The 25687-nt window shown below is 55.1% G+C and overlaps 2 protein-coding genes across 9 annotated transcripts in view; one reads left to right on the top strand and one right to left on the bottom strand.

The window, feature by feature from the left end:
- Nucleotides 1–6717, bottom strand: part of LRRC27 (leucine rich repeat containing 27) — a 37022-nt gene extending 30305 nt beyond the window's left edge. The window contains exons 1-4 of one of the 8 annotated variants that reach the window (XM_040486840.1): nt 6592–6714; nt 5334–5416; nt 4649–5146; nt 2010–2140 (exon numbers count right to left, since the gene is read on the bottom strand). In XM_040486840.1, coding sequence (XP_040342774.1) covers nt 2010–2140; nt 4649–4849 — 332 coding nt within the window. In that variant the 5' untranslated portion in view covers nt 4850–5146; nt 5334–5416; nt 6592–6714. Of the gene's footprint in view, nt 1–2009; nt 2141–4648; nt 5147–5333; nt 5554–6591 lie in introns of those variants that run through there. The other 7 variants (XM_040486847.1, XM_040486842.1, XM_040486844.1 and 4 more) reach the window with 7 other exon arrangements.
- A 72-nt stretch (nt 6718–6789) lies between these two features.
- Nucleotides 6790–25687, top strand: part of STK32C (serine/threonine kinase 32C) — a 98253-nt gene continuing 79355 nt past the window's right edge. Inside the window, exons 1-2 of the mRNA XM_040486850.1 lie at nt 6790–7411; nt 10042–10169. The gene's annotated coding sequence lies outside the window, so the exon portion shown is untranslated. The remainder of the gene's footprint in view (nt 7412–10041; nt 10170–25687) is intronic.

Below are 25687 nucleotides of genomic sequence, written 5' to 3'. Positions count from 1 at the left end.
GGGGAGGCGCGTATGCTGACGTACAAATTTCTCTCTCTCTCTGCTAGCAAAGCTTACACATCCAGGACAATGAGCGGGGAGAACATTAGTACTGGCATTGCTTTCATTAGGCCTTTTGGAAAGTTTAAGGTTTTTAATAAGCCCGTAATTACTTAACACTTCTGATTAATATGTTTCAGCTCTTCGGCAAGCAGATCTAATTTTAATGATATAATGGGCTATAAATCACATGCAAAATTATATCTTAAACGACACTCAGCAGCTGGCTTTGACTGGCAAACCAACAAATTCCAAACTTGGAGAACTGTGTGCTTATTTTAGAAGAAAGAGCAGCGCTTTGGGAAGAGGCTTTCGTTTGTTTACACTCTGAGGAGCAAACCCTCTCCTCAACTGTGCTAACGCCACAGTCTAGGGACAGAAAGCACTAAATTATCCTCAACACAAAAGATGAGTCACCCTGGGAAGAACAAAGCCTTCCTTCCCAACCTGCCCTAACCAGCAGCTCAGAAGACTCACGAGGTCGTCAGCTGGAAGGGACACGGTGGGCGGTGGGCGCGGCCCTCAGCCACCGTCACACCGCCCTGGCTCTGGAGCCTGGGACAGGGTTCTGTGCGTCCAGCGGCACCACCCACAGATCCCGAAGGCCCCAGAGCTCCAGGAAGACGGCTCCTGGCTCTGACTGCCCCCTGCTGGAGACCCCAGCTTGTCATCAGAAGTCAGCTGCTTCCTTGTGGGGCCTGAAAAGGCACAAAAGGTTCACACATGTTCTCTCACTGTTACACGGACAGAACGCTCACTTCTTACAAAACACTTCAGCAAGCAGTGAGCCACCCTCCAGGCAAGTGAAGGGCCTTTACAGCCTCCCGCTCTGCTGCCTGGAGGGGCCACCACGGCCGTGTGCGGACGTGATTACTCACATAAGAACCGGGGGTCGCGCTGGGACACCTCTCTTCCTCCCATGCCCTGAGCCAACCTGAACCCCACCGGCCCTCAAGTCCACCTGGCACTCTGCCTTGTCAGCCTGGCCCAGGCCGCCGCCTCTGGCGGGGACGGCCGCGTAGCCTCCTAACTGGCCTTCCACGACCACCCTCGCCCCCCCTTACAGAGTGACCTCAAAGCCAAGTCAAACTGCAGCCCTCTCCATTCCGACCCACTGTGATTCCCAAGCTCTTTCAAAATGAAATCCGACACTGCATCCCTGGCCTGCTAGCTGGGCTGACCCTCTTTCAAGGCATTTCTTGCCCCTTCTGCCTCCTGTGTTCCTCTCTGGCCTCCCTGCCGTCCCTCACGTCCACCAGGCACACGCTCCCAGGGCCTACGCACGTGCTCCCCTCTGCCCAGGAAGCGCTGGCATTATAGGACAGCCTACAAGGGTTACCGGGTTTTCAAAAGGGTAAGAAACATTGATCTGGAAAGACGGGGGTGCTAAAAGCAACGGGGTCAGGACAGTAGGCCGAGCTCCCAGAGAGCGTGGCTCCCGGGGGAGTGCCGGTGCCAGCTGACCCTTAGCTGCTGGGGAGAGCCCACGTGAGGAGGAGGGAGGGAGGCGAGGCATTTGTTCTAGAAGCGGGGGTGCTAGGAAATCCCTGGAATCAGAGCCGCAGGAATGTGGGGTTTCCAACTCTCCAAACGGAAAGCATTTCTTGTTCTTTACCAGAAACTAAAAGGTATACACGAGTCCTCAGGAGCACAGAGGCCGGCTGTAGCTCCTCAGCCTTATTTCTGACCTTCAGGCAGCTTCCCGTGAGGAGAGTCAGGGATGGAACCAGGTGTTGCCAAAACCTCACGGATGGCCCAGCAAAGGCACTGTGGCTGCCAGCATCCCCTACCCTAAATTATAACTACAGTCAAGTGCTTTGTTGCATCTCCTAGCTGGCTTCAAAAATAGCGTTAAAAGCTTCTAGCTGAAACCAAAATTCAACCAGGAGTAGAAGCTACGCAGCAAAAGAGCAGGCACTCAGGCATCTGAAAACGTGATGGTTCTTGAAGTCTGGAAATGCGCCACTCACTTGTGAGACCCGATCCCAGAAGGAAGAGCTCTGATGCTGTTGTAGCGGAAGTCCAGCCACGCGAGGTTTGGCAGCGACTGGAAGAAGTCTGCGGGAATCTCGCAGAGGGCGTTTCTTTGAAGATGCAGTTGCTTCCAGGGAAGAGAAGAGAACGTTCTGTCAACTAAGCACGTTTTGAGCCGTGACTTAGCCAAGGCAGCTCCAGAACAAACGCTAGCTTTTGCAACCACACACACCAAACTGAAAGAAAAGTCACACTGACTGATCCTTCCGTAGTTTAAACAGCAGACAAGGGGGAAAGAAAAGCACCAGGACCCTCGCGCGCCTCGCGGGCTGGACAGGGACTCCACCACCACACAGGGCTTTTGCTACAAACACCCCTCAGACCAAACGTACTTCCCGAGTTTTAAACCCCTTTTCTCCTTCGTGGGCCCCCACGCTCAGCGCTTCTCAGGCTCCACGGTCACTGCCCCCGCCCTCGCGCCCTAGCACTCAGCGCCCCGCGGGCCTCTGCTCTGTGGACAGGCAGCAGGAGCGGAGTCTGGTCAGGGACCCATCCCAAGCAGAAAATCAAAGGAAACTAAAAGACAGGTGCGCCACGCTGCTCTCCGCGGCGCGGTCTCTGACGGGCAGGTGCCCAAACACGACCCCAGCCCCCACCACCTCAGCAAGGGCTCCAAGTGCCAGCCCGGCGCCATCAAGTCTCCATCAGGCGTCAGAAGGAGCAGGAAGGGAAGGCTGAAGACGGCATGTGCCGCGGGGACTCTGGTTGGGTCACGTGGGCACATATAATCCCACAGTCGGGCACAGCACGATCGTGGGTGGAGAAGAACCCCCCCGATGGGGCCGTTACAGGTCGTAGGTCACACCTCCCTACCCAGGTAGCAGAGCGCAAAGTCACGAGAATGGCCTGGAAGCCACGCTTCCTGGGTTCAAATCTAGATTGCAAAACCTTATTGGCTGAGTGACTTTGAGCAAGTTCCCAAACCTCTCTGGGCTCCAGCATCCTCCCCTATGAAGCGGCTCAGGGGACCCACCTGCCAGACTACGCTAAGCGAGCGATGCGGGGTGCATGGGAGTGCTAGGGAAGCACCAGCCACCCCCTCGGGCCACGCTGTCCCCACTCCCAACTCTGCCTCCGAGGCCGTCCTCCGAGCCCCTTCACGGGTCACGACAGGAGCTTTACAAGCGCACAGAAAGCAAACTATCCCGCCAGGCAAGCCGTGGGCAGTTACCCTGCTGGCCGCGGGTGGTCTCGGGGACACGAGCTGGCGGTCACTGTGGCAGGGGTGTGCACACCTCGACGCGAGGCTGCAGCGTGGGCTCCAAGCCCCCCAGGCCCGCTGTCTCAGGGCAAGCTGCTTCTAAGTGCCCGACTCCAAAACCACAGTGGCTTGAGGGAACAGCCAGGTGACTGCACCCTGGCAGGAGCCCACCCTCCCTCCCGGGCCGGCGAGACCCGGGGAAACTGGGCCCTCCCGCGCTCCAGGACCGCATGTGGCCGTGAAAGTGGTGGACGTGCTCGCGGCGACTCCAGTGATGGCTATTTCGCCAGCACGTGTACCCATAACCCCTCGAAGGCCACGGAGCCGAGCGGCCGCCTCCTTCAGTGATTGGTTGCCATGGCGATAACATCTCTATTCACGTCTCTGTTTTCCGAAGGGCACAAGCAGTTATGATGCTTCTTTAGTAAGCTTGAAAAGCAGGCTCCTTCTTCCTTTATGCACAGAGGTAACACAGTCTCGTGGCACCATCAGGGTCCGGACTGCCAGCTGGGAGCGTGTGCCCGCGCAGAGGGCACACAGCGGCCCAGACGACCCAGGAATTCACTCCAAGAGGTGGGTGCTCGGGGAGGGACGGCAAGGCCGGTGGCGGCCTGGGCAGCAAAACCAGGGCGTGTCACGTGCAGCAGAGGATTTAGTCCTCGAGCAGCCACTTACGATTAGGGCCTGCAGCTTTGTAAAAGCACTCCCAAAGGTCAGTCCACACCGCAACGGTGCAGCGTGTCTGGCGTGTACCATGCTGTGGACACTGCGGTCCAGGTCTTGCAATAACCCACAGCAATATGCTCACTCTCGCGTTCCAGATGGAGACGAATGAGATTTAAGGAAATTACAGGAGTACCAGGCAGCAGGAGCCCCGCTCACGTCAAAACTGTGCTCTGACCGAAGCTTGTTCTAGAAATCACGGGGGGGGGGGGGGGGGGTGAGACAGCGCTCCCTGGATTACCAGCTGGCACGGGCCTGGCGAAGACACTGGGCACAGGGCAAAGTCCACGGGTAATGTCAGCAGAGAGGGCTGAGAAACAGTGGTCAACTGACTCGATGTTGTGTGGGGGTCTGTGGGCGCGGTGTTTTACGTGAGGCCAAGGGTGTTATGGGCAGTGGTTTCTACCACCAGCTCTTTGGTGCTTAAGAGCCTCTGGGGAGACAGGATGGGTATCACGGCCCAACTCCACGAGGTATTTGCATTGGCTCGTCCCCGTACCTCAGTTTCTCACTCTGTGCTGAGCCGCACATGAGCCCCTGAGTCAACCCTCTTCTGTCTCATTCTGGAATCTCTCTCCTCAGGTGAGGCCTCCAAGTAAAAGCCATTCATGTCTACCAGGCAGAGGCACAAATGAGAAATGCCCCACTTACTTTAATGTTGGGGATTTTAAAGATCTCTTCTAAATGGTGAAGGCCACGTTGACTCAAGTCTAAGACCGATGAAAGGACGACCCCCTTGACCTCCTGGTGAACCTCTCCGGAGGGGGAGGCGGGCACGCTGCTAACTTGGCCGGCACCGCGCTCTGGATCAGCCGCCCCAGGGGGCAGCTCGGAGGGGCCGCTTCCGTCCATCTGCCAGCCGTCGGGGGGCCACTGCTCATCCTGCGCGCTCTGGAGTCACCTGGAGACACAGAGGGAGACACGGCCACAGCTAGGTCACTGCCACACTCACCCAGGTGGCACGGGGTGGTTATGGGGCAGATCTGCGACAGTGTCACTTGCTTACAAAACCACCATTTTTCATAAACGGTATCATAAATTTGACACTCAAGTTCGAAGGAAGGAAGAAAGCAGGAAGTCCAGAAGGTTCTGATTAAACGTATGAGCCTCACTTCGCAGCACAGAGTTCCAAGATTCCGCTTTAAGCTCCTGGAAAACACAATGACCCAAAACAAGAATGGCTATATTAGGGATGAAAACGTCAGAAGGTTTCGGCCTGGAAGCCAATACGTTCCTCCCGTAAACGTGGTGTGGACGGATCCCCCGTCCACACTGCGTACTCCTGCTGAGGTTCTGAGCTCTCCCCCGCCCCCCATCCCCCCCACCGGGTACCAACCTCCCCGAGCCCAGGAATCCTGCCCGTTCGGCTCAGGGAGCAGCGCTGGGTCTGGGGAACACAAAGTTAGGTGCTGGGAAAATCTGTCAAAAAAGAATCTTCACTTTGAGTTGTTCAACAATATTCCCAAAGTAGTTTAAGAACTGCTGCTCACCAGCACCTCTTCTGGGGAAGCACACTTCCACGTGTAATTTCTAACTTTTTAAAAAATGTTTATTTATTTTTGAGACAGAGCGTGAGCAGGGGAAGGGCAGAGAGAGAGGGAGACACAGACTCCGAAGAGGGCTCCAGGCTCTGAGCTGTCAGCACAGAGCCCGACAAGGGGTTCAAACCCACGAACCGGGAGATCATGACGCGAGCACAAGCCAGACGCTAAACCGACTGAGCCACCCAGGTGCCCCTCCCTGTGTAATTTCTAAACAACGGATCCAGCGGTAATAACACACATTGGAATGCTAATGGGCTCACACGCGATCCCTGGTTAACGCTCCACTTGGCTGGTACACGAGCGCACACACATACTTCCTTCCCGTGCTTGTGCTGAGGAGTGTGAGGCTTGGGGTAGTTAAGGAGCTGCCCAAAGGCTGAGCAATGAATGAGAGAGGGCGACCCACGGACACCCCGGGCCTTCCCTCATGGATCCTCTCCTGGGAATCAGCACCGTGAAGGCCGCTTCAACCTCCTACAATCCTCCTGAGGGGAAAAAAAGTCTCAGAACGACAGCGAAACAACAGGACCCGAAAATGGGTAGAGCGGACTCCTGGGGGGGGCGGAGGCTGCGCCACGTCCCCACCATGCCTGCCTCAGTTTCCTCATCTGCACCGGACCTGGTTGGGCGACCCGTTAGTCCTCAAGTTCCAGGCCTGGGGTGCACAGCCTTTCCCGGGGCAGCCGGACAGGGCACGGTGGGCCAAGGGGGCACCGCCTTCCTTCTGCTGCCTGCGCCCATCTCACCCGTGGCGCCCTCCCACCCCAGCCTCACCTATGGCGCCCTCCCACCAGGCACCTCCCACCTCACCTGCAGCGAACCCCCACCCCCACCCCACCCCCCTCACCTGCAGCGCCCTTCCCCTGCACCCTCTCCTCACCTGCGACAGTTCCCCTGTCCCCCCATCTCACCCGCGGCGCCCTCCCACCCCACGCTCACCTGTGGCACCTCCCCTGCCTCCCCCCACCTCACCTGCGGCGCCCTCCCCCGCCTCGCCCCCTGCCTCACCTGCAGCGCCCCCCCACCCCACCCCACCCCGCCCCACCTCACCTGCGGCGCCCTTCTCCGCGAGCAGGAGCTCGCTGGCACGCGGGGAACCGAGAGCGGTGCAGCCCAACGATGCAAGCCGCCAGGCCCACGCGGTCGCCATGGAGACGCCCTACGGGGTCCCGGAGGGGCCAAGCCGCGGAGCACGCGCAGCCGCGGGGAGGGCGGTGCGCCTGCGCCGGCCGCGGAGGCGCGTCCCAGCGCGCGTGGGCTGCGGGCTGCCGCCCGCGGTCTCTTCCGCGCGGCAGGCGGTGGCGCCCACGGGGGACACGTGTGCCTTAGTCCGGAGAGTCGGATGCGCGAGGAGGACCCTTGCGGCCGCGAGAGCGAGCAGAGCCTGGGCGGGGCGCGCTCCACTCCGCCCAGCGGCCTCCAGGGCCCGCGAACCCTCCCGGGGTCCTGACCTCGCTTCTGCCCCGCGCCCGCCTGGCGCCTCCGAGGGTCCCGGGATCGCCGCCGTCACACGGACACCACCACCGGGGGAGCAAGGAGCCCCGCGTGGGCCGGGGCCAAGCAGGACTCCCTCTGCCGCCGGGCGCTCGGGCGGCGGCAGGCGGACGCCCAGGCAGACGCAGGACCCCCGGGGGCGCCGTTGCGGGGATCGAGGGGGCGGACCTTTCGCGCCGCGGAGCTGGCTGGACGGCCTCCGAAGGCTGTTAGTCCACGGCTGTGCTGGAGCAGGCGGCGCCGAGGGGAAGCTGCCGGGGACAGGGGGCGTGGGCACAAGCAGGAAGCCGGGAGGACGGACCGGCCCTGGCGACGTCCTGCAGAAGAAGTTGGCACCGTCCGTCGCAGGACCGCACACCTGCCTCCCACCAGCGAGGTGAGCTAGCAGGTGTGCAGTAGCGGATGGGCCGCAGCCACACCTGGGGCCCCCCCCGGACCGCCCACGTGTGAAAACCGGACCGCTGCGGCTTCACCCTCCGTCCGCCAAACCTCAGCGAGATGCCTCTTGTGATCCAGTTAGCAAACCCCGTGGGAAAGGGGTTGGGAGGGGGGAGGAGGGATGGTAGTTAAGGCTAACTTAGCTGACACGTCACGAAGCCACCACAGTACCTGAAACTAAATTGGGGACACTGTTAGAAGGGCTGCCAAAAGTATCATCTACAAAGGCCCCTGAAGAGCTTTACACGGATTCTAAGATAAGATCCACCTTGCTGTGAAAGATCACTCTCGGTTTCCGCTACAGAAAGGGCAGGCTAGGTCGTTATGACCAACCCTTCCGCAACAAGGGAGTGAAGCATTCCAGAAAGGTGAACTTTTCCCCCAGTGAGCATCTTTCTATTTGGAAGAGGTATTAGAAAGTTCCGCTACTGGGGCATCTGGGTGCTTCAGTTGAGCATCCAACTTCGGCTCAGGTCATGATGGTGAGTTCGAGCCCCACATGGGCTCACTGCTATCAGCAGAGCCTGCTTCAGAGTCTCTGTCCCTCCCTCTGCCCCTCCCCGCTCGCACTCTGTCAAAAATAAAACATTACAAAAATTATAAAAAACAAAACAAAAACCTCAGCTTCTGAGCAAAGCTCCCAAGAGACCAAAGACCCAGGGGATTAAGTTATTAGTCTGACATCCCTGCAGAGACAGAGGGTCTAGTAAACCCTCGGGTTTTGGGGTTTTGGGTTGGGGCTCCGTAATGCCTTACTCTAGGACAAGAGTGACCTGGAGGAATGCCAAACCTCATGGGGCCTGAAGCTCAGCCTCAGACCGCAGCTGTGTGACCGGGGTGCTGTGTTTTTGGCTCCCAGCCAGAAGTGGAGGTCAATCCTTTCCAGAGAAGGAAGAAAATACCATCTTAGGTCTCCAGTTATCTTTCATGGTTTTAGCATGTGTAACATACGGGGCACCTGGGTGGCTCGGTCGGCTCAGGTCATGATTTCACGGTTTGTGGGTTTGAGCCCTGTGTGGGGCTCTGCACTGACAGTGAGGAGCCTGCTTGGGATTCTCTCTCTCCCTCTCTCTCTCTCTCTCTCTGCCCGTCTCCCCCAGATGAATAAATAAACATTAAAACGTAGAAATAAAGTGTGTAATGTTAGTCACACACCAGGCAACATGAACATGTGATCAAATCCAAGAAAAACAGGAGAAAAAAGAAACTGACCTGTGGGTGGTCCAGATAATGAAATTTGCAAGAATACAGTTTGGTAAGGCTTAATATGTTCAAAGAAATAATGATATTGGAAATTACAGCCAGGAATCAAATTGGAATTCTGGATCTGAAAAAATACAATAATAGTTTAGAGCTGAAGAGGGTGTTGGTGAAGCAAAAGTAGGTTAGAAGACCACATCCATCAACAGGCAGGGAGGGTAGGGTCGGCACAGGGGATTCTATGAGCAAGTCTAACACACGGAGACTCTGGCCAACTCAGCACCTCCGTCCTGCCCTCGGAGTGCCTCCTCTCCTGCCCTGGATACTTTTCTGCGTGGTTACAGGGGCTCTTGCAGGAGGCTTGGAAACGGAGGAAGACAGGCTATTAGTTTCTGGAGGCACACGCAACGCTAAGAGCAGGTGAGAGGTTCAGAGCAGATTCCCAGGTGACCCACCGTGGCAGGACGGGCATAGTGTGGCGGTTACAGACGTGCCTGTTGGAAAGTGTATGAAAAGTCTTTCTTCTGATCTCACTCTTGAATGAGGGTTAACTGGTATAGAACTCCTCGTTGGCAGTTATTTCGAGTCAGAATTTTAAAGACACGACTCTTGCTGCTGACGAGAAGCTTGCTGTCCGTTGAATTGCCATTTCTGTGAGGGAAATCTGTCTTTCCTTACTGTGTCCTTAATGTCCTGACATTTCACTACGATAATTGTCAAGTGTGGGTTGTTTCAGTGACGCTGCTTGGCACTTGGTGTGTTCTTCCTGTCTGAGAACAGAAAGGATCTTCGATCCTGGACATCCCAGGCATTTTGTCTTCACGTAAACGTGGCCTGTGGTCTGCACCCCGACCTCGATTCTCTTATTCTGGGTCTCCTGTGAGGGGATAGATTGAAACCAGTCAGTCGATCTCCATGTCTCAAAACTGCTTTTCTTAATTTTTACCTGTGCTCTCCACGGGGAAATCTGTCTCCACTGGTGCCCACTTAGACTTTGTATCATGTACTTAGATGGTTATTTTTTTATGACTTCATGTTTCATTTCTAATTTTCTTTGTTCTACTGTTCTTATTTTGTTTTTCCAGTTCTTGTTTTATAATCTCTTCCAAGTTTTTGTGGATGTTTTCTCTTTATCCAATGTGAGAATCCTAAACATGGTTATTTTAAAATCTGCTCTATTTTAATTTTTAGGTTGCTGTATTGTTTTCATTTCATCTGGGATGAATTCATCTGCTGGTTGCTGATCTTGTTATCTTTCTTCTTAGAGTAACGTGCTTTGGAATTGAGGCTGGCAGGCTCGTCGCAAACAAGGGGCTTGTGTTCTGTGTTTTCTGTCTGCTCACCTGTCTATGTTTCTCCGTCCTGCAGGTGCCTCCACACAGCCTTTTGGGGCTCTGCAGCGCTGATGTGTGTTACACTGGGTGCTCGGGGCTCTCGTGCAGCCACCCCCTGAGAAGTGCAGAAGTGTCCGAGTCCATCCTCTGGGGGATCCTCAGGTAACTGTTGCAGAGGTGATTTTCTTTCTCAACTTCCTGTCGTAGAGGTGGGAGACTTGCCCTGGGTCCCATTTTAGGTGATGCTCTTGGCTGTGTTGTTCCCCCACTCCCTTTGGGCAGTTTTAGACTCTTCGACCCTCAGGGACCGCATTTCCCAGCCACTTACCTGTTTCTGGACCCAGAGCCCCGCAGGTCCAAGGTCTCTATCCTGCACCCTGTTCTGTGTCTTCCTTCCGCCTTTGGTCTGTGGAAGGGTTAGGGTTTTTAATGCTTTCTTTTTAAACATCTCTGTCGTGGCCGTGGATGGAGGGAATGGTGGAAGGGTCTGTGCGCGTGAACCGAGGGTGCCTGCTTCCCCAGAGGAAGTAAGTGTTTTATGCACAATGGACAATAAGAGCATTTTGTTCTGTTTTAGTTTTTCCTGTTTAATTTCTTGGTATGAAGAGGCTGTAAGTTATGTTTGGTAGATTCCTGGTAACTAACATCCTTCTGTATCAAAAGAAAAGCAAAATAAAAAATATGTATTTTTTAAATGTTTATTCATTTTTGAGAGAGAGACAGAGTGCAAGTGGAGGCAGGGCAGAGAGAGAGGGAGGCACAGAATCCGAAGCAGGTTCCAGGCTCTGAGCTGTCAGCACAGAGCCCAATGCAGGGCCTGAACCCACGAACTGCGAGATCATGACCTGAGCCGAGGCCGGACGCTTAACCGACTGAGCCACCCAGGCACCCCCAAGACAAAATATTTTTAAAACTTGAAATCTACTTTCTAGAAAGTTTTTAAAAAAAGAGAATAAGCATTTCTAGGTAAGCTTCACAGACTTCAGAACGGCTGGGAGTTATTTTCTGGAAAACGTTCCAGATGCTTCTGAGCAGCTGGCGCCATCTCTGCTCTGCTGGCCGCGCTGAGTTCTAAATGTGGTGGTTGAAACATATCCTTCCTCAGAAGGCAGTGAGGCCGCAGAGGGAAGACGACCTTGGTTTTCACGGGTGCCACCCGCCACTGAGAGTGCATGAGGCGTGGGCAGCGGGACCGCCTCAGGAAGGCAGGAGGACCACGCGGGATGCTGGTTCTCTGGCGTCTCGGGAGGAGCGTGGGATGACTCCTCAGTGAATGCTCCAGGTGGGCCTGGGGGTGAGCTCGCCTTTGAGATTTGGGGACAAACAGTTGAGCCCCATAGACGGCCCCCACCGGCTCCATGGCCCATGGGCACCAGTCACCCTCCCCCAGGCTCCTGTGAGCTCCGGCTCTTGGTGGGGGGGGGTCAGGGTGCAGTGGGGAGGGGGGGGGCTGGCTCTGCATGGCCCTCTGCCTCTGCCCTCCCTCTCCTACCTGGCATCGACCCACTCTTAAAACCCAGGCGTCCGCAAGGTCCTCACGCAAAGCCCTCGTGAGAACAGACTTTCCGCATGGCTGGGGACAAGGGTTCATATCCCGGCAGAGCGGCAGCCCCCTGTGGGGCAGTCCAGACACGGTCCCTGCCCCACCCCCCACAATCTTCCTGAGTCCCGGCGCTCCCCTCTTCCTTTTCCACTCTGGGGATGAAGCAGATTCCTCCCCAGATGTCTCCTAGACAGCGGGCTTTGAGTCGCTTTCTTGTCCCCTGGCAAGGTCCTTCGCTTCCTGCGAGCCCATCAGTGCCATGAAAGCGTGGATTATGTGAGACCTTGCTGTTGTGTCGCTTGGGGGCCCCTCGGGGTATCAGCACGGAGGCTGTGCCCGAGAGCGGCACACAGCGCCCCGTGGCACGAGGGAGCCCAGTCAGACTTGAATGAATGAGTGAGGAAATGCAGGTGCATTCCTGTCTTTCCAGCTGGCGTGTGGTTCCACGCCCACAGCATGCGGCCACGTGTCCGGGATTTCTGATAAGCGGAGCCCATGCTGCCACTGGAGAGAAATCAGCCCTGTAACACGACGCGGCCCTCATGGAACGGACGGTGCGCAGAGGGCAGGCGTCTCCGGGGCACAAGAGGGAGCCTAACACAGGAAGCGCTTTGCTTTCAGCCTCAGACGGAAGGCTCTCGCTCGCACGGACTCATCTGTGACCTGAGCACTTCCAGGCCGTGTCTGCTGGGCTTTCGTCGCCTTGGCATTCATGCCCAACAGGGTGAAAACAGTTTGCCTTAACTCCGTTTCCGTCGTATCTGTTTCCCGTGGCTGCCGTAGAAATCCATCAGAGCCTTGGTGGCCTGCGACAGACGCGTTTCTCCTACAGCTTGGGAGCTCACGAGTCTGGCTGGCTTTCCCTGGGTGACATGAGGTGTCTACAGGACTGCTTCCTGCTGAGGCTCTGGGCGAGGATCTGTTTCCTTGTCTTCTCCAGCTTCTCGAGGTACCTGCGTCCCTTGGCTCACGACCCTGCCTCGTGTCCTCACTCCGTTGTCACTCACACCTCCATCTCCGACTCTGACCCTCCCGCTCCCTCTCCCGCGGAGCCTGTGATGCCGTTGGCCCATCAGATAATTCAGGATCATCTCCCCCTCAGCATCTGTCACTCACCACGTGTGTGATGTCCCTTCGGTCCTGTATGTACCATACTCACAGGTTTTGGGGGTAAGGTTGTGGACGTTTTGGGGCCACCATGCCGTCCCCACAGTGAGCATATCTCCTGGAAAGGAACTGTCTTCCCTGGAGAAAATGTGGCGACGAGCTGATGTGGAGGCTCACAGCCTGTGGCCGTGGGTACTGGCCTGTGACGGCAGCGAGCGTGAGGCCCGGGCCGGCAAGCGACGGCCCCGCTCAGTCCGCACGGTCCAGAGAAGCCGGGGATGGAAACCAAGAAGCCAGGGGCAGGCGCTGCGGCACCAGTCATGACACCAGGCCCGTCTGCAGACCCGGGCCCAGCAGTGGACCCACAGCGCCCTCTGAGGAAGAGGGCTGCCCCAGCCCAGCACCGGCGGTGACCCCCGCCGCTCCCCCCGGCTGCCGTGACCACGGGCGCTGGGACGTTTCGAGAACTGGGGAACGTGGGCTGGGTCCATATTCCTACCTAAGTGGGGGGCTGAGGTGTCACCATGGCAGCCGTTTGAGTGCCACACGTAGAGGTGAGGTAAGAGAGATGTCCTGGCCCAGCTGTGTGTGGTGGGCACGCGGGGTCCGCAGCCCACCCCCAAGGCCGTCCTCCCAGCCCCCGGACCGATCGCTAGAACAGATGTACGGCGGCCAGCCTCACCTCGGTATTTTCTGTATGTTCGTGCCGTGTTCTCTGGGGCCTTGCCGGCTGGGCAGAGACGCCGCCCCCAGACTAGGGGAGGCAGGGGACGGGCGTGCACGTGGGGCGTGTGAGGGGCCGAATCGTGTCTCTCTGAAACCCATGCGTTGAAGTCCTGGTCCCAGCACCTGAGGGGTGGCCCTGACCCATTCTGACGGGCGTCCTTGTGAGAAGAGAGGACACGAGGACACAGACACACACGGGGACGACCCCGTGGGGACATGGGGAGGGCCGGCCGGCTACACGCCGAGGACTGCAGAGCGAGGCCTCGGGAGGAACCGGGCTCGTGGACACCTGATCCTGGACCTCCGGCCTCCAGAAGCGGGAGGGAATTAGCCTCTGTTGTTTCAGCCGCTCCTTCCATGGGATCTGTGGTTGCGCCTTCAGGGGGCTAATGGGCGGGGTGCCGGTGGCGGGGTCGGCTCACGGGGTTCCTGCTGGCGCTTCAGAGCTTTTATATGTTCCATGTGTCACGTGTCCCAGAGCAAATGAGCTACGGGACGAGCACCTGCTGCCCAACTGCTGTGGGGGGGCACGGGGTCCTAACCCACCCCTGCTCACACCCAGGCCTGGGTGGGTCCTTCCGACCCTGTCACTCACTCGTAAAATGCGGTGGTCACGACGGGGATCTTGTATGATGGTGTGAGGTCTGAATGCAGCTTGTGGTAAGACAGCAGCGTGGTGCCCGACGGGCCAGCAAACGCCGGGTGCTCATCTCCGTGACGCCGGGTGGGGGTCGTTACCCGATTCCACACGGAGAAGCGAAGGTGCAGGGTGGCGACTGGGGGCCGGAGACGCCCCCGGGAAAATGGAGGACCTGGATTCACGCCCGGCTCTGGACCCGCCCCTCCTTCCAGGAGCATCTAAGGGGAGCATGAGAAGGTGGGGGGGTCCCCTCCCACAGCCACCCTCTAAAGCAGAAGTGATTTCTCCACAGGGGGCCTTTCTGGAAGCCCAGAAGCAGCAGGCTCACACTCTTAGGTGGACTTAGCCAGTAGTCACGACACCGCCGGCCCCCGGCCCGGGTCTGACGTCCGGCCCCTGGCGCCCGGGTCCTGGGCCAGATCTGAGCTGAGCGTCCACACGGACCCAGCCTCTGGGCTACAGGGCTACAGGGCCCAGCCCCTGCCCGCGGATGTCGGCCGCATGGCCAGAGGGGTGCCCACGGGCCCCTGCAGAAGCTGACACACAGCCTGAGCTGGGCAGCATGACCGTGTGGCCTCTCCCTGGGAGGGGACGATGGCACACAGCCCGGTGTGGATAACCTGGGGCGCCCGTGCCAGCTTGTGCTGGGTGTCCCCAGTCAGGACAGGCGCGGCTTTCCTCTGACCGGCCAGACAGAACTTTCCCAGTCAGGCCTGAAGAAGCCTGATTTCTTTCTTGCTTGATTTCTTAACTTTTTTAATGTTTATTTATTTTTGAGAGAGAGAGAGAGAGAGAGAGAGAGAAACAGTGTGAGCAGGGGAGGGGCAGAGAGAGGGAAACACAGAGTCCGAAGCAAGCTCCAGGCTCCGAGCTGTCAGCACAGAGCCCAACGCGGGGCTCAAACCCACGGACTGTGAGATCATGAGCCAAAGTTGGACGCTTAACTGACCGAGTCACCCAGGCGCCCCATGAAGAAGGCTGATTTCGACTGCAAAGTCTTTGCTTCAAAACCAGGTGAGGCAGCCAGGGTGCTCACAAGCCGATGTCGAAGCAAATGAGCAAACCTTTTTAAAATTTTAGAGAGAAAAGAAGAGCTTTATCGGAGCCCAAGTTAGGCCCAGCTACCTGAATACGCGACTTTCACGAGGAGGGACTGCTCCGGGGAGGGGCCTTTGGGGCAGCGTCATATGTGTTTGCACATAAAACATTACAAATCATCACGACCGGGGACAGTGTGGAAGGTTAGAGACTTTATCTTCCGTTTCTAGTCTGTGCAAGGCTGTGGGACTTTAATTGCATGGGGAGCAGGGAGGTTTTCTCTTTTTCTTATCTGTCTGTTCAGAATGCTCCTTTTTGCTTAAGTTTCTAACGGAGCAGATGTACGGTGTGTGTGGGGGCAGAAGTAGCCCCGTGCTTTGAGGTTTTGCCAAGTCATTCTGACCCCGTAAATGTTGAAATACAGCTTCCCTGGGCGCCCAGGAGCAGGGCCCACAGGCACGAAAAGATGAAACCTCCCTTTATTTTGTCACCTCTTTTGAAGAGAGGATTGAGGACAATGCAGAGAATTGGCCCTTTTCCCTGAAGATTTCAGGAGTGTTTGCACAGAACTTCATCAGATGCGGTGGGGGAAGGATTCTCCCCCAAATCTCTCCACCCTGTGTGGTCCTCATCCTCAACAAGCCGCTGGGGCCACCTTGAGGTTCAGTTTTACTTAAAGGCAGCACTGAGTGCTGTGGCCGTGGAGGGTGGCTTGGTGTCACAGCCCCTGCCTGGGGACAGAGACTGGCCTGGCCCTCTGAGGCGACTAGCTCCAGGCTCAGAGGGAAGGTGGGCTGGTGATGGCCGTTTATCCACTTGCTATGGAGGGACGTGCCCCCCAGAAAATATGCAGTCGTCAAACATAAAGGTCCCTGAATCCCGCACGTGCCCGAGAAACAAGACGTGGACACATCAGTTTAGGTCCGTGGTTCCTTGTGGGTGGGCAGCACAGGACAGAGTGATGAGGCGGGTGGCCCCTCACCACCTGACAAGCCCGTGTGCCTGGGGCACGTTTGCAGGAAGTCGGCGAGGACACGGGCTCTGCCTTCCGGGAGACCTGCGTTTACCTGCCTCACCCACACCCGCCTTGGACGCCCCACGAGCCAAGTCTGGGACCCGGGGCTGATGGCTCACCATGCTTCCATGGGGTCCAGCATCAGATCAGTGTGAGCTGTGGACGGACCCTGGCAGCCAGGTGGAGGGTGAGGGAGGCCACGTGGAGAGAGCCGCACGCGGGCACCTGCTACGTTGTGCCCCTTCACGTTGTTAATGGTCGAGTGGTTCAAAGTATACTGGACAGATCTAATTCAGGGCAAGGGAATTTTTTAAAGGAGATTTTTTATTTACGTTTATTTATTTTGAGAAAGAGCGAGCATGCAGGGGAGGGGCAGAGAGAGAGAGAGGATCCCGAGCAGGCTCTGTGCTGCCAACACAGAGCTTAAGGAGGTTTTTTTTAAAAAGCAGAAATATAAAATGTCAGATAGGGGCGCCTGGGGGACTCAGGCAGTTAAGCCTCCAGCTCTTGATTTCAGCTCAGGTCATGAGCTCAAGGTTCATGAGTTCGAGCCCCACGTCAGGCTCCATGCTGACAGCGCAGAGCCTGCTTGGGATTCTCTCTCTTCCTCTCTCTCTGCCCCTCCCCTGCTCATGCTCCCTCTGTCTACCTCAAGATAAATAAATAAGCTTTATATATATATATATATGTATGTATATGTATATATACATTATATTTATACACACACACACACACGAAAATGTCAGATAAATAGAGTGCCACTTGCCTAATAACAAGGCAGTTTGAAGCCATGTTTTTCTGCATTTGGGGATGCTTACCTCGTGCACACCCTGATTGTTACAGATAAGGAAACAAGTTCAGGGTGGTTAAGGACTTGCCAGCTCCATGCAGCTATCAGTGAGAGAGCTGGGATCTTGTCCCCCGATCACCAATCTCCGAAGTAGTGAGGTCCCAACAACACGGCTATTTTTCAACCATGTGAAAGAAAAAGGATGAGAAATTCACCCAGTCACAGAGTATAAGAATGCATGAATTCAACCATAAAACCAGATCAACAGGAATTCAGCCGTAAACAATTCAACAACAAATGCAGGTAGACTGTAGCCCATGGCTCTCCGTTAGTCCGTAATCTGACTGCCAGGCCACGTGAAACCCCTCTGTCACGTGCAGTTGAGACGTGGCATGTTGTGGTTCCGGCAGCTCCAGCCACCCTCAGTGGCCGTGACAAAGCTTTGAGAGCGCGTGGCCGCTGAGGCGTCTGTGGACAGGGCTGTCGTGCAGTGGCCACCTGCACGACACTGGTCACTAACCTGCCTCGCAGGGACCACAGGTGCCTGTGACGTCCGGACCTCCTCCCGTGTCACGCTTTGCCAGCCAGCCAGCCCTTCTCACCTCAGGGCCACGCAGATGCTGTTCTCGTAACGGAGTCCTTCCCAGCGTCCTCCACAGTGTGAGCAGTGTGAGCAGAAGGGATGTGAGCAGAGTCGCAAAGGCCCTTGTATCCATGTAGAAAGCACATGAGTGGCCTCCTGCTCCCAGAAGAATAGAGGCCCACAGGACAGACGTGGCCTGAATCCGTGACCCAAAGCACGGCCGACCGCAAGGTACATGAGTCAGATGCAAATCGTAGGTGGTAGAGAGAAGTTCGGGGTGGTTTGTTAGCGGAAATGTCACGGGAATGGCCAGCTGGTGCAGGGTCACCTCACGCCTCTCTGGAGCCCTCGGGGACGGTGTCCAAGAGGGCCCTGGGCCATCTCCATGTAGGGAGCAGCTCCGTGTACCTCTGCCCTACCAAAGGGGCCACTTCACCCCTCCCTTGTCTGCAGTCTCTCTCACAACATGGCTTTTGAGGGACCATGGTGAGTTTTGCGGTTAGTTATACTTTCGCAAAAATGGAAAGATGACAAACAAAAAGACCCCTGACCACAGCCCATCGTACAGACACAATTCAATGATTTGTAGTAAATGTATAGAGTTGCCACCGACACCACCGTCCGGCTTCAGAACGAACTTCCCACAATCCCCATTTCCACCTCCAGCCTTAGGAGTGCGCTGATATGTGCCTTCTGCCTCCACAAATCTGCATTTTCTGGACATTCCGTGTAAACGCAACCATACGATACATGGTTTTTCATCTGTTTTTTTCCCATTTTATCCTGACTTTAAGGTCCGTCCGTGTTGCAGCAGGTAGCAGTATTCCACTCCTTTCCATTGTTGGGTGATATCCCGTGGCACGAATCTACTGTTTATCTGTTTGCCAGCTTGTGGATATTTGGACTATTTACGGTGTGGGGACATTAAGAATAATGCTGTTATAGGGGCACCTGGGTGTCTCAGTCGGTTAAGCCTCTGACTTTGGATCAGGTCATGACCTTGTGATTTGTGAGTTCAAGCCCCACGTCTGGCTCTGCACTGACAGTGCTTGGGACACTCTCTCCCTCCCTCTCTCTCTCTGCCCCCCCCCACTTGTGTGTGCACACACACACTCTCAAAATAGTGAAGAATAAAAAACTTTAAAAAAGAATAATGCTGTTATGAATATTCATGTGCATGTATTTGAGTTGCTGTGTGTTGTATTTTTCTTGGGTAGATTCTTAGGAGGGGAATTGCTGGTCTTATGGTGCGTTTATGCTTCAATTCTTAAGGAGTTAACTATTCTCCAGGTGGTCATATCACTGTACATTTCTATCTGCGGAATTTGGGGGTTCCAGTTCTGCTACGTCCTTGAAAACACAAGGTATTTGGCCACCACAGAATATGCCACCCTGACATGGGATCACCTTAGGTGAATGGTGCTGAGAAACAGTGTGTCCCCACCACCAAATCAGGGAGCAGATGTCCCTCCGCGAAGACGCTCTCCCGCGCCGGGAGGGGAGACCGCTCTCGGCTCTGGAGATGGTGCTGACTCCAGTCTGTATAACAAACCTTCCTAAATTACCTTATCTTCCAGTACTTTCCCCCATATGTTTTTCTTGCCCCAACTTACCATCCCTAGAAGCCCAAAGCACTTTTTCTTGTCACTTCTCTACAATTTACTGCCCTTTGTTAAAATGGCGTATGAATCCCCAGGCCAAGTAGCTTTTTTGAGCTTTTCTTGTCTTTTCTCTGACGCCTCCCTTGTGCACAGAAAACAAACATTTTCTCCTATTACTCTGTTGTCGTTTTAATTCACACACCCCAGAAACTGGGTCTGAGAAGATACAGGGAAAGTTTTTTCCTCCCCTGCAGTAGTGAGTGTGGTTTTTATTATAGCCCTTCTAATGAGCATGAAGTACTATCTCAGAGTGGTTGGAATTTTCATCTGCCTGACGATTAACGGTGTAGAGTACGTTTCTACGTGTGCATTAGCTGTTCGTATGAATCGGTCAAATGTCTGTTCAAGTCTTTTGCCCGCCTTTTAACAGGGTTGCTTGTTTTCTTATAACTGAGTTGTGAGTCATTATATATTCTCTGCACAAGTCCTTTGCCAGAAGTATAAGCTTAGCATCACTGCCTCCCAGTCTGTGCCTCTCCCTTTCGTTTTCTTTATGGTGTCTCTGAAGCACGCGAGTTTTTAAGTTCAGTGAAGACAGACACGGGCTTTTTGACAGCTTGAGCTTTTGGTGTCACATCTGATAGCTCTTCGGCCAACGGAGTCATGTAGGTCCGCCATGTTTTCTTGCAGAACCTTGTGGTGTCAGCTCTCACATGGAGGCCTCTGATCCGTTCTGAGTTAGTATCTGCGTAAGGGTCTCAGCTTGTTCTCGTACGGATATCCAGTTGTCTCAGCAAATACACTTTTCTTTGGGGGCATGTTTTTAGATATAGAGTCAATTTTGTGCACACATATGACCTATTCATATTCTCTATTCTATCAGTCTCGATAAACTGCATTTTTAAAAAGGCTTCTCCCATTTTATTTGAGTTGTGAATTTATGGCACAAAATTTCTGCGATATTCCCTTATTTATTTTAACATTATTTTTAATGTTTATTCATTTTTGAGAGACAGAGAGATAGAGTGTGAGCAGGTGAGGGGCAGAGAGAGAGAGGGAGACACAGAATCTGAAGCAGGCTCCAGGCTCTGAGCTGTCAGCACGGAGCCCGACGTGGGGCTCGAACGCATGAACCGTGAAATCATGACCTGAGCTGAAGTCAGACGTTTAACCGGCTGAGCCACCCAGGTACCCCCCTAACTATTCTTTTAATCTCTTTAGGCCCTGTAGTGATAACCCCCTTTTCCATTCTGATGTGGCTATTTTTTTGCTCTATTTTTATTCTATAATAGTAGGGTTTTATCAGTTTTACTGGTTGTTTTCAAAGTACCAATGATTTGCTTTATTGACTTTTTCTATCATTTGTCATGTTCTGTTTCGTAGATTTCTGCTCTCATGTCTTTTCCTTCTACTCACACTGAATTTAAATTACTCTTCCTTTTTTAGCTTCTTAAGATAGAACTTAGATCATTGATTTTAAACTTACTTTTTTCATATAAGCATTTAAAAATAGCTGTATCCCACACGTTTTGTTATGTTGGTTTTCATACTCATTCAGTTTTAAATATTTTCTAATCCCCTTTGTGATTTATTATGTGGTCCATGGATTACTTGGAAGTTTGTCATATAATTTCCAAATGTGTGCAGCCTTTTAGGACATCTGTTATCATTGGTGTCTTTTTTAATGTATTGTGTTCAGGCAACATATTCTGTATGATTTTAAACCTTTGAAATTTACTGAAACATTTTTCTTTTTTGGTCCCAGGATATGACTTATCTCCATGAATGTCCCTTGCACGCTTGAAAATGATGTGTAATATGCCAATGAGTTTATAATGTTCTTTAGAGGTTGCTTAGGGCAAGTTGGGTGACGGTGTTCCTCAGACTTGTGTGTGTGTACTTTCTCTATCAATTGGAGAGAGAGAGGAGGATTTAAATCTACCACCATTGGGGATTGTTTTCTTCTTGGGTTGTTGTACGAGTCAGGGTTTTCCAGAGAAACGGAATTAATAGGATATGCAGAGGTATATATACGGCGGTTCATTACCGAAGCCGGGTCCTATGGTTACAGAGGTCGAGGGACCCTGGGATCTGCTATCTGCAAGCCGGAGAACCGGAGTTGGAGTGTTACTTCCCAGTCTAAAGGCCAAAGGCCTACAAACCAGGGAAGGGGCTACGAGGGGTGGAGTGGGTAGCTGGTTTAAGTCCTAGAGTCGGAAGGCCTGAGAGCCAGGAGCTCCATCCAGTGTCTGAGGACAGCCGAGCTCCAGAAGAGAGAATTCAGGCCCCCGGCAGGTTAGATGCTGCCCACCCATGGCGGGGAGGATAGTCTGCTTTGTTCACTCTACCAACTCAAACATCAGTCTCTTCCAGAGACACCCTCACAGACTCGCCAAGAAATAATGTTTTGCGAGCTCTCTGGGCTTCCCAAGCCCAGGCAGGGTGACACGGAAAATTAACCATCACAAGCCCACCCCTTGCCAACCTGACATCATACACACCTCTTCAAACGACACTTGGTCTCCAAACAAAGACATAATGAGATCATAATTCCACCCAATAAGACATACACCCCAAGATGAACTAAACTCTTCCCCAGTGGATGATGACAGGAGGCACTCAACCACCACGAGCAAGGTGGCCATGGTGGCCGTGATGCACAGCAGAGGCCAAGTCTGACTTGAGCAGACCTGTGGTGTTGGCTGGTCAGTCACAATGTTCCCGGAAGTAGAGTAGACAGGAAGCCTGTGTTAGCAGAGAAGTTCTAGGTCAAGTGAACAAAAGTCTAACCTGAATCATAAAAACAGGGAGCCATGGCCCCTCAACAGTTTCCAGACCAGAGCTGGTTAACAGACCCAGGCCCCTTGAATGGAAGTGCCCCCTCGAAGAAGGACTCTGGGACACTACCAAAAACGTATACTGCTTATCTTTCTCCCGGCCTTCCCTGAAGGGACTGATGGCCTTCTACCAGGGTAACTGAGCACTGGGGGTGGGGGGGGAGGGGGGAAGGACATAATCAGACATTTGGGGACTACTGAACACCATTAATTCCAGGAGACCCAGTCGAAATGCCCTGAAGAGACAGTTGGTAGAAATATGGCCCGTCGGGGTGGGCTGGTGAGGACTGAGGACGAAGGGAATGCTGCCCTCGGACAGGACACACACCACCACGAGCAGGGTGTTTGTTGGTGGCAAGGTGAGCATTAAAGGTGGTGGAGTCTCCGATGGAAACAAGGAACGTGCTACTGGAAACCAGAGGAACAACGAGCCCGGTTGTGCAGTGGCAGAAAACTGGGCTGGACTGCATTCTGATGTCAGGCAGAACGCCTTGCAGGTGATGAACTTGGATACTGGCTGAGGAGATTTATAAGCAAAGTGTTAAAGGCGTGGGCTGCTTTCCTCTTGCTGCTCATAGTAGAATGTGAGAGAAAAGAGATAAATTGAGGAAAGTCTCTTAAGCAAAAGTGAACCAGCGCTTAATGATTTGGGCCTATCTGGATTGCAAAGAACACTAAAATTAGGAAATTGCCTATTGGAAAAGCATGTTGGAAACAGAGGGCCAAGGGTGTGGCTGCACAGCCGCTTGCCGGAGAGGCTGGTGTGCGACTCTTAAGTCACTCAGCCGTCGCAGCAGAGCCCAGCGGGAAAGGTGGGCTCACTGCCCCCCCCCCATTTAAGGGAGCCCCGTGTGTGTCTGCGAATGCTGTGCCGGCAGATGCACCGCTCGTCGGCACTGAGAGCAACAGATTCAGGGCGGAGTGAAAGAGTGCTATCAGACTTTCTAGAAAGTTCTATAAGCAGGAAAGGGGCTGACAGGGCTGGTGAGCTGCAGGTACGTGCAACCCATCAGGATAAAGGAAGAATACAGCTCTGAGGGCGGGGCTTCCAGTCGCAGAGGATTCTTCTGGGGTCTTGAAACTTAACGGACTTTTCTCTGCTGCATTTTGAGTTTATTTGGGAGTAGTGACCCCTTTGTTTCTTCCACGTTCTTTTTTTGGAATGGAAAGGTCTGTCCTGCGCTCGACCTGCCCATATATTTGGGAAACAGGTATCTTGTTTTCCAGCTGCACAGATGAAGAGGAATTCTGCCTTGGGATGCGCCACACCCAGAGTGTCACTAGCACCTGAGAGACATGGTGACCTTTGGGACTCGTGAGCTGATCATGCTTAGGTGGCATTTTAGGCCTGGAGCTCACGCCGCAGTGCTGAGCGGGGTATTCTGCACACAGGATGGACACAGATGTTGGAGGACCCAACAGTGGACTGTGGTAGGTTTAATGGTGGCCCCCCAAAAGATATGTCCACCCAGAACCTATGAATGGGACCGTCTTTGGAAAGACACTCTTTGCAGGTGTAATTAAGGATCTCGAGATGGGTGTCAGCCTGCGTTAAGCTGGGCCCTGAAGCCTCATAAGGGAAGAAGAGGTGAGGACACGCAGGTGAAACATGATGTCACAATGGACGCAGAGAGTGCAGTGACGCCCCTGCGAGTCAAGGGTCACGCAGGATTGCCAGGAGCCCACCACAAGCCCAGGAAGGGGCGGATTCCCTCTCAGTACCTCCAGAAGGAACAGGCTCCGCTCCAGGGCTGTGGGAGAATCCACTTCTGTGGTTTGCAGCCACCACTTTGCGGTGCTTTCTTGCAGCGGCCCTGGGAACTGATGCGCGAGCCTGTGTTCGGACCTGGTACCATCCCAGCGGGTGAAGGGCTCCCTCCAATGCACCATGGGGCTCCGGCCCCTCCGCTGTGCGTTCCCCTCTCTGATGATTCTCTCTGTGGTCATCAGAAGCCAGGCAGCCAACCATCCCAGCACTTGATCCCCCAAACTCCTGCCTGCCACCGTGTTTGGGACTCTGTTTGGTCCCAGCAGAGTCAGTGCTGGTGGCCCACAGCCAGGGATGGTCTGCTTCCCATCTCCTGCGGGACCCTCCACGTCGGTGAGCGGTGAGCCCCCCAGGATCAGAATCCCCTTTGAACTTGTCTCCTGTTTCCTGGGGCCAGTGCTGGTATCTGCTTCCCAGCAGGGCAGCTCAGAGTTCCATAAAAGGACTGTTTACGAAGAGGCGGGCAGCCCACAAGTGTTAATCTCATAGGGGTGACATAAGATGAAGCACACCTGAAAACTGGAGACTGTGCTGGACTCTGGTTACGTGACAATTACTGGCTCAATGTCAGGGGCATCCCCCTAGGGAAGCACAGCTCATTTGGAGAAGTGAGAGACCAGTTCACAAAATCAGTGGGACTAACCCTGCTTCTGCTGGAGCAAAAATGCGCCCCTCCCCCATCTCAATGGCCCAACACCTGTCCTACAGGCCTGGGGCTGCTCTGCAAGTGTCCCCAGTGATGGGGGCTTCCTCTTAGCCAAGGGGATATGTATGGCCAGTCCCACACCTGTGTTATACAGCTCACCACAGTTCTCACTTCATTGGTCAAGCAGGTCAAGGAGCCACCCTGAATTTCAAAGGTGGGGTGGGGTACAAGTGTAGCCAACCATGGAAAGAGACCGGAGTGGTGAGGGATAGGCTGAGTACCACAACCTGGGGTTGGGGGATAGAGACAGGGCAGAGCCCAGGGTGGCCGAAGGATGTGCGTGGACGGAGGAGCAGCGGCGGGGAGATCCGCAGGGCCTTGCAGGACCTGCGGGGGGGGGGGTGGCGAGGAGGGGTCCATCGCATTGAGGGGAAGCAGAAGGCCCCTTCACGACCTCTCGCGGAAGGAAGCAATGACCGGGCTTTGGGCCTGGCTACCAGGCAGAACTTAAGGCCTCCAAAAGCCAACCCATCACAGAAATGATTCTTCAGTGACAAAGTCTAAGGTGCAGGAGGCTTGGCACTCCTCAGAACCGTCTCCTAGGGCGTCCGCTGTGCCCAGCGCTGGACTCCCGCGGTCTCACGTGGCCTTGCGAGCAGGGGTGGAGACTCACTGAGGTTAAGCTGTGCGTGGCGCTCCCCAAATACGCCGCGAAGGCCGTGGAGAACCCCGCGGTCAGCGCCAAGGCCCTCGTCGGACCCGGGCAGGGCCAGGGGACTCTGGGCAACTCGGGCACACGGTTCCTGGGAGGGCTCGCGGAGTGCACCTGCGCCAGGGGCTCCAGCTCCGGATGGGCGTCCGGCAGGCCTCACCGAGAGGAGGACGGGGACCCTGCCAAGGAGACCCCGAGAGAGAGGGCGCACGAGTCCGTGAGTGCGCGCGCTGGCAGCCAGGCTCCCTCCCCTCAGACCGCTGGCGGAGGGGCTGAAGTACCAGGCCCGGCGGCCCGCCCCGCCCTCTCCCTCCCCTGCACGCTCTGACCCCCACCCAGCCTCGGCCCCCGCCGCCCTTCCCCGGCCCCGCGCGCGGCCTGGCGAAGCGCAGAGCCTCACGATGAAGTTGAAGGCCGCCCCACATCGGGTGGCCGGCTTTGTTCGCGAGCGCGGCGGGGGTGGGGACACCCAAGGGGAGCCCCGAGTCCCCGCCGCCTTGCCGAGCGGGGCCGTTCCCGTCCTCTCGGGAGACCCGGAGGGGATCGTGGCCTTCCCTCCCTCGCCCTTGTCCCCGCCTCCTAGTCGGTGCCGCCGCCGCAGGGTCCGCGCAGACCAGGCCCCGCTCGAGGTGGGCGGCGGGCCCTCCGCGGGGCGCGCCACCGCCAGCGCCGGG

Source organism: Herpailurus yagouaroundi, unplaced genomic scaffold (assembly GCF_014898765.1).
Source record: "Herpailurus yagouaroundi ecotype Mexico unplaced genomic scaffold, PumYag 163, whole genome shotgun sequence".
NCBI lineage: Eukaryota > Metazoa > Chordata > Mammalia > Carnivora > Felidae > Herpailurus > Herpailurus yagouaroundi.
The sequence above is the reverse complement of the archived record's forward strand: the minus strand, read 5'-3'. Positions and strand labels throughout refer to the sequence as shown.